Genomic DNA, 15,008 nt, shown 5'->3' on the forward strand with positions numbered 1-15,008 from the left:
TGATCATTTGCACATCACAGCATCTTCTTCCTGTCGGTTAAATTTCGCATCTGTAGCACGTCATCTTCGTGGTGTTGCAATTTTAATGACCAGTAGTGTATCTGGACTCTTCCAGATCTGAAAGATAGCATATTGCTCTGATTACACTGGATGTGCTGTGAGCAACTGTCGACATTGCCATGTTAGGATGCAGCATGTTGCTAAGTCGGGAGACCATATTGAACAGGTGTTGTAACTTGACAGTATATCTTAATGAACGTGCCAGAACCACCGTTATCATGTGTTTGATTGTTCCTCCCCTTTTCCTGCCCACATCACATTCTGACTGCTTACAGCACCACATTTTCACCTGGTGGCAGAAAGTGAAACTAATTAGTCAACATACCTGTAATGTTTCAGCATCTGGCCCACACTGCACTCTCAATACCATCAGTAATTCCTCTGTAGACAGTACTGGATATCTTCAATGTATTTAATAATGGCATCATGGACTCTCCAAAAGCTGTTGTAATACACACTACGTGACCAAAAGTATCCAGATACTGGCTGAAAATGACTTAGAAGTTCGTGGTGCCTTCCATCGGTAATGCTGGAATTCAATGTTGTGTCGGCCCACACTTAGCCTTGAAGCTTCCACTCTCGCAGGCATATGTTCAATCAGGTGCTGGAAGGTTTCTTGGGGAATAGCAGCCCATTCTTCATGGAGTGCTGCACTGAGAAGAGGTATCTATGTGGGTCGGTGAGGCCTGGCACGAAGTCGGCATTCCAAAACATCCCAAAGGTGTTCTATAGGATTCAGGTCAGGACTGTGTGCAGACCAGTCCATTACAGGGATGTTATTGTCGTGTAACCACTGTGCCACAGGCCGTGCATTATGAACAGGTGCTCGATCATGTTGAAAGTTGCAATCACCATCCCCGAATTGCTCTTCAACAGTGGGAAGCAAGAAGGTGCTTAAAACATCAATGTAAGCCTGTGCTGTGATAGTGCCACGCAATACAACAAGGGGTGCAAGCTCCCTCCATGAAAAACACGATCACACCATAACACCACCGCCTCCGAATTTTACTGTTGGCACTACACACACTGGCAGATGGCGTTCACTGGGCATTCGCCATACCCACATTCTGCCATCAGATCGCCACATTGTGTACCGTGATTCGTCACTCCACACAACATTTTTCTAATGTTCAGTCATCCAATGTTTACGCTTCTTACACCAAGCGAGCTGTTGTTTGGCATTTACTGGGTGATGTGTGGCTTATGAGCAGCTGCTCAACCATGAAATCCAAGTTTTCTCACCTTCCACCTAACTGTCATAGAACTTGCAGTGGATCCCGATACAGTTTGGAATTACTGTATGATGGTCTGTATAGCTGTCTGCCCATTACACATTACGACCCTCTTCAACTGTTGGCGGTCCCTGTCAGTCAACAGATGAGGTCAGCTGGTACGCTTTTGTGCTGTATGTGTCCCTTCACATTTCCACTTCACTATCACATTGGAAACAGCAGATCTAGGGAAGTTTAGGAGTGTGGAAATATCACGTACAGACATGTGACACAAGTGACTCCCAATTACCTGACCACGTTCGAAGTCCGTGAGTTCCGTGGAGCACCCCATTCTGCTCTCTCAAGATGTGTAATGACTACTGAGGTCGCTGGTATGGAGTACCTGGCAGTAAGCAGCAACACAATGCACCTAATATGAAAAATATATGTTTTTGGTGGTGTCTGGATACTTTTGATCACATAGTGTATATTTATTCATGGACAGTGAATTTTGGTCAAGCAAGCATCTTTTTCATGAATTAACAGTGCATCAAGTTTAATGAAAAGTCCTTGGCATCAAATACATAACTGTTTTTAGTTGCAGTCATGACATGCTTAAACTAAAAACAATTGATTAACTAGTCACCTGTGAATAAATCTACACAGCTTTTGATTGATGTTGCCATTCTTCAAGAAAAAATAATTCCAATAATAATATTAGTGTTGTGATAATTACAATTAGAATCTAGAAAACTAATGAGTACCTTAAATATGTAGGCCTAATCATATTCAAAAGCTAAGAACACTATTCAGCTGGGCATCTGCCCACTACTCAGCATGTCATCTCATTGACTCTTGATTAAGAACAGTTTAGTCTTACTATGAATAATGAATGCTGTGCATAAATAGCTGTGTAAGATTTTTATTTAACAAAGGAATACATAATTGTTGCTTAACACAAACTGCATGCAGAATGGTACAGCAGGAACAGCGTAGCATATACACTCCTGGAAATTGAAATAAGAACACCGTGAATTCATTGTCCCAGGAAGGGGAAACTTTATTGACACATTCCTGGGGTCAGATACATCACATGATCACACTGACAGAACCACAGGCACATAGACACAGGCAACAGAGCATGCACAATGTCGGCACTAGTACAGTGTATATCCACCTTTCGCAGCAATGCAGGCTGCTATTCTCCCATGGAGACGATCGTAGAGATGCTGGATGTAGTCCTGTGGAACGGCTTGCCATGCCATTTCCACCTGGCGCCTCAGTTGGACCAGCGTTCGTGCTGGACGTGCAGACCGCGTGAGACGACGCTTCATCCAGTCCCAAACATGCTCAATGGGGGACAGATCCGGAGATCTTGCTGGCCAGGGTAGTTGACTTACACCTTCTAGAGCACGTTGGGTGGCACGGGATACATGCGGACGTGCATTGTCCTGTTGGAACAGCAAGTTCCCTTGCCGGTCTAGGAATGGTAGAACGATGGGTTCGATGACGGTTTGGATGTACCATGCACTATTCAGTGTCCCCTCGACGATCACCAGTGATGTACGGCCAGTGTAGGAGATCGCTCCCCACACCATGATGCCGGGTGTTGGCCCTGTGTGCCTTGGTCGTATGCAGTCCTGATTGTGGCGCTCACCTGCACGGCGCCAAACACGCATACGACCATCATTGGCACCAAGGCAGAAGCGACTCTCATCGCTGAAGACGACACGTCTTCATTCGTCCCTCCATTCACGCCTGTCGCGACACCACTGGAGGCGGGCTGCACGATGTTGGGGCGTGAGCGGAAGACGGCCTAACGGTGTGCGGGACCGTAGCCCAGCTTCATGGAGACGGTTGCGAATGGTCCTCGCCGATACCCCAGGAGCAACAGTGTCCCTAATTTGCTGGGAAGTGGCGGTGCGGTCCCCTACGGCACTGCGTAGGATCCTACGGTCTTGGCATGCATCCGTGCGTCGCTGCGGTCCGGTCCCAGGTCGACGGGCACGTGCACCTTCCGCCGACCACTGGCGACAACATCGATGTACTGTGGAGACCTCACGCCCCATGTGTTGAGCAATTCGGCGGTACGTCCACCCGGCCTCCCGCATGCCCACTATACGCCCTCGCTCAAAGTCCGTCAACTGCACATACGGTTCACGTCCACGCTGTCGCGGCATGCTACCAGTGTTAAAGACTGCGATGGAGCTCCGTATGCCACGGCAAACTGGCTGACACTGACGGCGGCGGTGCACAAATGCTGCGCAGCTAGCGCCATTCGACGGCCAACACCGCGGTTCCTGGTGTGTCCGCTGTGCCGTGTGTGTGATCATTGCTTGTACAGCCCTCTCGCAGTGTCCGGAGCAAGTATGGTGGGTCTGACACACCGGTGTCAATGTGTTCTTTTTTCCATTTCCAGGAGTGTATTATAAGCAGTAATAAATCATGTTTATCCCTTTTCTTTCTCTTGTACGCAAATGTGTACTTTTGACTGTCATTGCTATATTTATGTTCAAAATATAACAAATGCAAAATATCTATCAAATCTCTGTTCTCAGATGAGCTTTGTAAGATGGGATTTATAGAACAGCTCATAGGACTGGTTGGACCAGAGGGCAGCCCAGCTGTTGAACATCTGCTATCAGCAGTTGTTGCACTTGTGTCAGATCATGAATTATCTCAGCAAGAGTGTCGGAGGCCAGAACTGCACCTTCGCGATAAACTGTTCCAGCTTATGCAAAATGTGTCTGGCAAGGAGGAATTCAGAGTAAGTAAAAATGGGAAATACAACCTGAAACAGCTGTTCCAACAAGTTTACATCATTCAAGCCTACATAATCTGTGTTTGAAGATATTTTTAAATTATTTTTGCTTCTTGGAATGTCATCAAATATAGTTTTATACTTAAACTATTTAAAAGGGATCAAGTATTGCTCCTCTCCTCAAATATTCTCCTCTCCTTTTTTATACATTTTATGCAAGCTAGCATAATGATTAAGACACTGGAGGACTGAGACTCAAATATCATGTGTCTATCTTTATTTAGGTTTCTCATAGTTTTTCGCTAAATCATCACAGTTTAAATAATAGGATGGGACCTTAAGTAGACCATTGTTGGCTGCATTCTGCATCTTTCTCTGAATGACTTGTGTCTCATTGCATTGGCAACATAGTAGTGGACCTCATTTAGTGTGTGAGTTTTGGGGGGAAGGGTGAAGGGAGTGATGATCTCATGATATCTCTCATTAGATGACAAATCACACAAATTGAGTAGCAGAAGTCCGTTAAAATGGTGTCACCCATTTCAGGCATATCAAAGCTACTAGGAAGAAATACATGATTAATTGGTATTCATAAATACAGGTATTGACATTCATCATGTAGAGCGTTCTACAACTACTCGTGATTTTTAACCGAAGATATTGTGATTTTCTCAGGGTGTTATATGACCCAGAATGGACTAGCTGACTTAAATTAGAATTGTAATTAAATGAGTAACAATATACTGCAAAAATATTTGTTTTCATAAGCACACTTGCCAAAAAAGTTGTCACTCCCTTGAGATATCATGCTAATACAGCATAACACATCTTCCCTTCATAATGGCCTCAGTTTTGGGAGGAAGAGTATTTGCAAGTTTCATCCAATGTGGCATATCCCAAAGAAGCCACTCACTGATAATTATAATCCTTTAGAGCTACCAAATTGCAAGGATGTTGAGTGCTACAGTCCCAAAAATTTACTGCAGGGTTAAGATCAGACGACTTAGCAGGCCAATTGAGGTACAGTTGCGTGCCCGATGGCGAATACGTGAAGCCATGTGAACATGGATGTTACGATTTTGGCAGATGGAAATGTTCACAGTTTACTCATCATGAAGATGTATAGGAAAGAGTAGCACTTGGTCACTGAGAATGTGGAAATAAAACATCCTAGCTAACGTTAAGTCACGGTACAAAAACACAATCCCAAAATAACACAGAATTACTTCCAGAGTAAACTACACCCTCTACACACTGTGAGCTAAACACTTTATTGGACCATCAAGTGACTTAGTGCCTTGTCTCTCTTGAAAAGAGGCAAAATGCCGACCCATTGGATATACTAAAAGCTTCCACTCCAGTTTTATGTCCCACTGTGAGCAATGGCCTTTTGTGAGATTTCAGTCTGCAAATATCCATTGAATGCAGTTCCCTTCACATTGTTTGCTCGAAAGCTGGCTGAAATGGACCTGCATTCACTGCTAGTTGCAATTCTTGTCAGATCTGAAACCAGTTGTCACTGACGAGGTGTGACATTTGTCCCAGATCTCTTGCAGGTAGGATCTTTTTACAATCGCTGTTCTTAAGCTGTGTTACATAGGGATTTCAGAAAGTAACTCGTACATCTGATCCCACACTAAGACCACTGCACACTAACACATTGTCAGGTGAGAATACATGTTCTGCATTTTGTGCAGGCAGTTTTAGGCAGTACACATAACAGGTGCATTACAGTGTGCATGTGAAATGGTGTGGTAACTGGAAATGTATCTCTACATCTACATCTACATCCATACTCCTCAAGCCACCTGACGGTGTGTGGCGGAGGGTACCTTGAGTACCTCTATCGGTTCTCCCTTCTATTCCAGTCTCGTATTGTTCGTGGAAAGAAGTGCACAGGACAGTACAATTCTTGTGGACAAAAGTCTAAATTGCACACAGGTTCACCTTGAAATTCTGGCAGTATACAGATCAAATGCTGTGTCAGGTCCAGCCATAGTGAAATGGTGCCAAGGCCACACAGTCATAGATGATGCTTATCAGGAAGTACAGATTTTGCACCATATGATTTTCACCATTTTCAGAAAGCTGAAATAGCGTCTGAGTGGAAGGAGATTTTCCAACAATGAGATCATTCACACATTGCTTCAGAAATGGTTCCATGACTTAAGGAGTAGATATCCAGTGTTGAGGTATTGAACAATTGACAGAACATTCTGACAGTTATTGGAAACTTGGTAACTATATTGAAAGATAGCATCATGTACCTGAATCACTTTGAAGTGTTACGCAGTGTTATAATGTGTAACTTACTTTTTGAAGTGCCCTCATTCATGGCTACAAGTGGTACTCCATTCCTTGCAGACATGTTGGACAGCCCACGTTGATTCATCACCAAATCTGACGACTTAATTCACAATGTGGTCTTGGACACATTCAAATACAATAGCTCCCTTCTGCCATTCTAATAAATCTCCATTTTTACCCATCTTATCATGCTGGTTCTGTACACACACATCACTTCACTGTCATGACCTATGTCCGTACTGGTCACATCATCACTTGATACCAGTGTGCTCTCGTAAGAGGGAGATGGGTGACTAATATTTTGTCCTGTAATTGTTTAATATTCAGTATTACTGATGGTGTATTAGTTCATATTATCAGTACAGTGCTGCATACTGCAAACCGTATGCGTCATTTAGACATAACTCTTCTGCATGTCAAATGTGTGATAACAGAGCTTGTGAAGTGTCCATGCTAAAAACTTGCATAAAAAGTGTAGGATGCCATTTAATGAAGAGTTGACAATGCTCTGTTAGTATGAACAAGAGACAGGCAGAAGTTGTGTTATGTAATTGTATTTCATACAATTTTCCCCATAGTTTTCATTGAAATAAAGTGCGAGAAACACAATAGTCTCAAAACTACACAAAATTATTGTATTTAATTCCAAGTATATTTCAGACCATATAATAAAAGTAACTCTCAGAATTCCTTAAAACTGCCATGAAGATAAATCACTAATTACAAACTTGTTCAATAGAAATGAAGAATTTGTTTGCAATTCTGGATATGAACATATGTAAGTACACAATTAAACAATGGAAAATCCAGGATGGAACGTAACAGTATTAGGGAAGGAAAGTTTGCTACTCACCATATAGCGGACATGCTGAGTCGCGATAGGCACAACAAAAAGATTCGCACAATTATAGCTTTCGGCCATTAAGGCCTTTGTCAATAATAGACACACACAAGCGCGCGCACGCACACACACACACACACACACACACACACACACACACACACACACACACGTGCGCAACTTGCACACACGTCTGCAGTTTTAGGCAACTGAAACCATTCTGCGAGCAACAGTTCCAGTGCATGATGGGAGTGGCAACTGGGTGGGGGTAAGGAGGAGGTTAGGGCAGCGAGGGGGATGGATAGTATGGTGGGGGTGGCAGACAGTGAAGTGCTGCAGTTTAGACGGAGGGCAGGAGAGACGGTGGGGAGGGGGGAGAGTAGTGGAAAGGAGAGAAATAAAAAGAAATTAAAAGAATGGGTGTGGCGGTGAAATGACAGCTGTGTAGTGCTGGAATGGAAACAGGGAGGGGGCTGGATCGGTGAGGACAGTGACTTAACAAAGGTTGAGGCCAGGTCGGTTATAGGAACGCAGGATGTATTGCAGGGAAAGTTCCCACCTGCGCAATTCGGAAAAGCTGGTGTTGATGGGAAGGATCCATGTGGCACAGGCTGTGAAACAGTCATTGAAATGAGAGATATTGTGTTTGGCAGCATGTTCAGCAAGAGGGTGATCCACTTATTTCTTGGCCACAGTTTGTCGGTGGCCATTCATGCAGAGAGACAGCTTGTTGGTTGTAATTCCTACATACAATGCGGCACAGTGGTTAGCTTGTTGTAAATCACATGACTGGTTTCACAGGTAGCCCTGACTTTGATGGGATAGGTGATGTTAGTGACCAGACTTGAGTAGATGGTGATAGGAATGGGACAGGTTTTGGGACAGGTTTCAGTTGCCTGAGAATGCAGACATGTGTGCGAGTTGCATTTGCGGAGTGTGTGCGTATGTGTGTCTATTGCTCACAAAGAAATTAATGGCCGAAAGCTATAATTTTGTGAATCTTTTTGTTGTGCCTATCACGACTCAGCATCTCTGCTATACAGTGAGTACCCACTTTCCTTCTCTAATATTGTAATTACGTAATTATTTGATTATTGTTAACACCATCACCAGTAATAATTAATGTGATGCATAAAATTTTAACAACAATTAATTTAGTGTACTGTCTTCCTAACTTATTTTATGAAACTTGCAATATTCTTGTATTGCACTTAATTTGCTAATATTTCTTGTACATTGCACATGAACAAAAACAACTTTATACTGTAGTTAACATTACCAGTTCTGAAAAAGAAATCTTTTACTCCGTGTTGAATATATGTGACAAATTACGTGCACCGCCAAACATTTTGACAGAGTTGCTCAAAGTTCAAACTTACTTCCAAACTCAGCAAATGCTCTCCTACAGTGCTATACGTTTAGCATCTCCAATAGAAATTGCATAGTAAGGAGTTTCGGCTTATCCAAGCTCTCAAGGTCATATGTTACTAATGAGAAATACTTTTCAGATGTTGGGGTTCACAGGTTTAACTTGTTACATACATTCAGTGCAGCACGTAATCATAGTAAGAGATAAAAACTATCTTTCTCAGTAACAACTGTGAAGCTATTGGTAAGCTAAAGCTCCCAGATGTAGCCTTTCTTTCAGTGGTACTCATTGCATAACAATCTGCGGTGTTGAGTCCATCCATAAGGTCTGCTCAGATACCACAACCAGCAATGTACTTAAAAAGGTATCAGGGTTCGCATACCATTCAGGCATTCACTATTAATCTGATAACTTATTCCTGGCACTTCCACAGCGGGTGGGGCTACTGGTTGACTGTGAATAGTGTTGTTAGTAGTAAAAGTAGTAGTAGTAGCTGTTGTTATGTTGTTGTTGTTATTGTGGGTGGTGGTCTTCAGTTCAAAGACTGATTTGATGCAGCTCTCCATGTTACTCTATCCTGTGCAAAGTATCTTCATCTCTAAGTAACTAATGCAACCTACAGTCTTCTGAATCTGCTTACTGCATTACCCCCCATGCTTCCCTCCAGTACTAAATTGGTGATCCCTTGACGCGTCATAATGTGTCCTACCAACTGATCCCTTCTAGTCAGGTTGTGCCACAAATTTCTCTTCTCCCCCATTCTATTCAGTACCTCATTAGTTATGTGATCTACCCATCTAATCTTCAGCATTCTTCTGCAGCACCACATTTCAAAAGCGTCTATTCTCTTTTTGTCTAAAATGTTTAGACTTCCGTACACGGCTACACTCCCTACAAATACTTTCGGAAGAAAATCGTCACGACATTTAAATCTATACTGGATGTTAACAAATTTCTCTTCTTCAGAAATGCTTTCCTTACCATTACCAGTCTGCATTCTATAACCTTTCTACTTCAACCATCACTAGTTATTCTACTTCCCAAATAGCAAAACTCATCAACTACTTTAAGTGTCTCATTTCCTCATCTAGTTCCCTCAGCATCACCTGATTTAATTAGACAAAATTCCATTATCCTCATTTTACTTTTGTTGATGGTTATCTTAAATCTTCCTTTTGAGACATTCTCCATTCCAATCAACTGCTCTTCCAAGTCCTTTGCCGTTTCTGACAGAATTACGATGTCATCAGCAAACCTCAAAGATTTTATTTCTTCGCCATGAATTTTAATTCCTACTCTAAATTTTTCTTTTGTTTCCTTTACTACTTGCTCAATATACAGATCAAATAATATCGGCAATAGGCTACAACCCTGTCTCACTCCCTTCTCAACCACTGCTTCCCCTTCATGCCCTTCGACTCTTATAACTGCCATCTGGTTTCTGTAAAAATTGTAAATAGCCTTTCGTTACCTGTATTTTACCCCTGCCACCTGTAGAATTTCAAAGAGAGTATTCCAGTCAACTTTGTCAAAGGCTTTCTGTAAGTCTGCAAATACTATTGTCGTAGGTTTACCTTTCCTTAACCTATTTTCTATGAGAAGTCGTAGGGTCAGTATTGCCTCACGTGTTCCTACATTTCTCTGGAATCCTAACTGATCTTCCCTGATGTTGACTTCTACCAGTTTTCCCATTCTTCTGTAAATAATTCATGTTAATATTTTGCAACCGTGACTTATTAAATTTTGATAGTTTGGTAAGTTCCACAACTGTCAGCACCTGCTTTCTTTGGAATTGGAATTATTATATTCTTCATGAAATCTGAGGTTATTTCGCCTGTCTCATAACTCTTGCTCACCAGATGGAAGAGTTTCGTCATGGCTGACTATCCCAAAGGTATCAGTAGTTCTAACGGAATATTGTCCACTGCCAGGGCCTTGTTTCAACATAGGTCTTTCAGTGCTGTGTCAAATTCTTCATGCAGTATTATCTCTCGCATCTCATCTTCATATACATTCTCTTCCATTTCCATAATATTGCCCCCAAGTAAATCTCCCTTCCCTAGACCCTCTATATACTCCTTCCACCTTTCTGCTTTCCCTTCTTTCCTTAGGACTGGTTTTCCATCTGAGCTTTTGATATTTATACAGGTGGTTCTCTTTTCTCCAAAGGTCTCCTTAATTTCCCTGTAGGTGGCATCTGTCTGACCCCTAGTAATGTATGTTTCTACAGGGTGTTCAAAAAGTCTCTCCGCAGTGCCATATGTTTGTTAGCCGCGCATGCCGTATGACACAGTAAGTGAATATACCGAAATGAAACTCAGTGCAATACAAGTTATTAATTTATTGAATATTCATTTGTACTTACAAATTTTCACATTAAATGTTAAAAGTGTCCCCCCTGTTGTTGAATACACAATTCAATTCGTCTAGTCATGTTTCCAAACACAAGCTGTAACAATTCTTCTGTAACAGAAGCAGTGAAAGTGGATATTGCAGTTTTCAATTCATTGGTAGATTTTGGATCGTTTTTATAGACAATTGCTTTCACTGCATCCCAGAAGAAAAAGGCAGGTGGTGTTAAGTCAGGCAATCGTGGAGGCCAAAATCACTAGGAAATTATGCGATCACCAAAAGCATCAGCAAGCAGTGACATTGAAACGCGAGCTGTATGCGTGGTTGCACCATCTTGTTGAAAATAACCAGACAGTATTTCACTAAACACAAGTTCTCCTATGAATGGGTACAAAATATCACTGCATATCGTGTGTTTATTGTTTCATTGAAAAATATGGGACCCATAATCCGACGTCTAGAAATTGCAATCCGAACTCCTATTTTCACAGAATGAAGTGGTTTCTTGTTAATACAAAATAGATTTGCAGTACTCCACATATGAGAATTTTGCAATTTCATGAACCCGGATAAATAAAACGATGCCTCATCACTGGAAAACGTTTCATTAAGAATATCGCTTCCGTTTTGCTGAACAAAATTTTTGAACAATTGACAATAACGCAGTCTTGCCATGATCAGTATTTTTCAGTTCTTGCATGACTGTCACTTTGTATGAAAAAAGTTCTAATTTTTTCCTGACAACTGTGTAGGCTGTTCCGACACTAACATCGATTTCCTGGGCGAGTTTTCTTACTGACTTGTTTGGACTCGTGGACATTTTATCGGAAATATCGAGTATAGCCTCAGACAAAATGCTACAATGACCATTTCTCAGTGCATCTGTCACTGAACCAGTACTTCGAAATTTGTTAGTCAAATCTCGCACAGTTTTGCGATTTGGAAGTGTTGTCTCTGGGAAAACCAAATTAAATGTTTGACAAACTGAGACTGTGTATTTACCCCCAGCTTTGAACATTTGATCGACCAAAAACATGCACTCTTCAATGGTTAGCATTTTAACAGTAACAAAAACGAAACAAATGAACAAAGGAACTAAACTTAAACGTTCATGTCAACACGTAAAGACACACACCGATGATAATACTGATGATGGCTGAGATCTAAACAAAACAGTGGAATGTTGGGAGAATCCACTTGAAGGGAAGTAACCCAGACAGGCGAACAATCATATGGCACGTGTGGCTAACAATCATATGGCACTGCAGAGAGACTTTTTGAACACCCCATACATCCTTACATTTGTCAGCTAGCCATTCCTGCTTAGTCATTTTGCATTTCCTGTCAATCTCATTCTTTCGATGTTTGTATTCCCTTTTGTCTGCTTCATTTACTGCATTTTTATATTTTCTACTTTCATCAATTAAATTCAATATCTCTTGTGTTACCCAAGGATTTCTACTAGCCTTCATTTTTTTACCTCCTTGATCCACTGCTGCCTTCAATATTTCATCTCTGAGAGCTATCCATTCTTCTTCTACTGTATTCCCTTCCCCTGTTCCTGTCAGTCACTCCCTAGTGCTCCCTCTGAAACTCTCTACAACATGTGGTTCTTTCAGTTTACCCAGGTCCCTTCTCCTTAATTCCTACCTTTTTGCAGCAGCTATTACACCAAATTCAAGTATTGTACTGAGTAGGGTACAAAGAACCATTGAAGGAACCAAACTATAACAGCACTAAACACTAATTTAATGGTTCATAAGGCCTTTCATGTTCCACTGGTTTCCGCCTGAGTTCTGAAAATCTTGCTGAGGCAAGGATTGCCAGACTCATTCAATGCCAGTCCATCACTGTTTTATGAGCCATATTTGAAACAAGCACAGGGAAGCAATGCAGGCAAACTAGCTGAGTCAGTTGGTGGCATTTCGAGTGAACATGGATGATGAGAAAGGAATTGTGTTGGCTGCATACAGAAACCCCCTGTACAACACAAACAACATGAGACTCGATATTACCGCAGTAGATATTGGTTAGAATTCAATGACATGTCTTTTTTTTTACTACTAAAACTGTGTGAAAAATATTTGTGATCATTATGCTTGATGATTTATCTTGGAAAGATAAGATCCACTCCCGTTGAATATGTAATTATCTATATTTAGTTTCCATTGCAGCTCGAGATGTCAGTGGTGTCAGAGCAGCAGTCATTGCAACAGTGAACAACAGCCATCACTGCAGGGATATTACTTTGGATATCTTGTGGCACCCATACACTAGATGTACCTGCCTATACATTTGTAAACTCCTTTCATTTTTCTGTGTATCACACTCAGCTGACCATAGGCAACATTCCTCCCCCTCCCCCACCAGATTGCTGCTTCCATCCCATGTGATGTTCATTCTGGTCTGAGATGCTGGAGTTAGCAGTCGTGTGTGTGTGTGTGTGTGTGTGTGTGTGTGTGTGTGTGTGTGTGTGTGTTTTTGTACTAATGAAGGCTGTGACTGAAAGCTATATATGAGTGTCTTTTAACTGTGCCTGTCTATAACTTGACATGTCTTCTTTTTTGTAAGTAAGTTATAATCAACTGTAGATACCTCAAACAAAAGAACTGTGCTGAGTAGTTGGAAAAAAGCACAGGTCACACCTGTTTACAAGAATGGTAGTAGAAGTGATTCGACAGAACTATTTCCCAGTATCCTTGACACTGATTTGTTGTAGAATATTTGAACATATCCTGAGCTTGAACAAAATGAACTACTCCATGCCAACCTGTACGAATTCTGAACAGATAGATCATGCAAAACCCGACCCTCACTTTTCTCACACGACATACTGAAAGCTTTGGATTAAGGCTGTCAGGTAGATTCAGTATTTCATGATTACTGAAAAGCATTTGACTCAGTACCACATCAAAAGTTTGAACATATGGGGTATCAAGCAAAATTTGTGACTGGACTGAGGATTTTTTGGTAGGGAGGATGCAGCATGTTATCTTGGAGAGTCATCGTCAGATGTTGAAGTAACTTTGAGTGTGCCCCGGAAAGTGTGTTGAGACCCTCGCTGTTTGTATTGCATATTAATGTCCTTGTGTACACTATTAATAGTATCCTCAGACTTTTGCAGATGATGCAGTATCTATAATAAAGTATAGTGTGAAAGTGGCTGCCTAAATATTCAGTAATATCTTGATAAGATTTCAACATGGTACAAAGATTGGCAACTTGCTGTAAATGTTTAGAAATGTAAAATTGTGCACTTCACAAAATGATAAAATGCAGCGTCCTATGACTACAATATCAGTGAATCACATTTGGAATCAGCCAACTCATACAGGTACCTCCGTGTAACACTTTGAAGAGAAATGAAATGGAATGATGACATCCACGAGTAAGGTCGTGGTACATTTCAGTTTGTTGGTAAAATAGGCCTACAAAGGATATTGTTTACAAATCACTTGTGCAACCAAATCTAGAATACTGCTCAAGCGTGTGGGACCAGTACTGTATAGGGCTAACAGGGGATATTGGACTTATGCAGAGAAGGGCAGCACAGATGGTCACAGGTTTGTTTGCCCAGTGACAGTGTGTCACAGAAAAGTTGAAGAAATTGATGTGGTGGACTTCTGAAGATGTAAGTGTACATTCCTGAGAAAGCCTACTTACAGAGTTTCCAAATTTAAACAATCATTCTTCCCACATTCCGTACATGAATGGAATGTGAAGAAACCATAGTGTGATGTACCATCTGGCATATGTTTTACAGTGGTTTGCAGAGTATGGATGTAGATGTATGACTTGATTGATTTCCATTATGACTCACTGATACTGTCATGGGATATTCCCCAGGTCCCTTCCTCAGAACATCAACGATTCAGCGGAAGAAAGAACAGCCATACACAACCTTGAAAAAAAAATCCTGACATAATCATCCTATCTGCAGACTAAAGTTCCACCACTGTTGTTATGAATCACAGAAGGTCTCTGCCAATTATCTGACTCCTCCACCTATAAACTCTGCCAAAGTGATCCCATCCCAGAAGTCCATCACATACTCCAATCCCTGCTTAAAGCCTTAGGCCCTTCCCAGAACATCTCTCCTGAATCCAT

At 41.5% G+C, this 15,008-nt stretch overlaps 2 protein-coding genes across 4 annotated transcripts in view; one reads left to right on the forward strand and one right to left on the reverse strand.

Moving 5' to 3' along the window:
* LOC126100136 (transcription initiation factor IIA subunit 1-like) overlaps nucleotides 1-6,365 on the reverse strand; it is a 43,200-nt gene extending 36,835 nt beyond the window's left edge. Inside the window, exon 1 of the mRNA XM_049910675.1 lies at nucleotides 6,346-6,365. The gene's annotated coding sequence lies outside the window, so the exon portion shown is untranslated. The remainder of the gene's footprint in view (nucleotides 1-6,345) is intronic.
* LOC126100138 (hsp70-binding protein 1) overlaps nucleotides 1-15,008 on the forward strand; it is a 47,378-nt gene that overhangs the window by 18,209 nt on the left and 14,161 nt on the right. For all 3 annotated transcript variants that reach the window (XM_049910679.1, XM_049910678.1, XM_049910677.1), the window contains exon 5: nucleotides 3,830-4,038. In XM_049910679.1, coding sequence (XP_049766636.1) covers nucleotides 3,830-4,038 — 209 coding nt within the window. The remainder of the gene's footprint in view (nucleotides 1-3,829; nucleotides 4,039-15,008) is intronic.

Source organism: Schistocerca cancellata, chromosome 9 (genome assembly GCF_023864275.1).
Source record: "Schistocerca cancellata isolate TAMUIC-IGC-003103 chromosome 9, iqSchCanc2.1, whole genome shotgun sequence".
In the NCBI taxonomy this organism is placed as follows: Eukaryota; Metazoa; Arthropoda; class Insecta; order Orthoptera; family Acrididae; genus Schistocerca; species Schistocerca cancellata.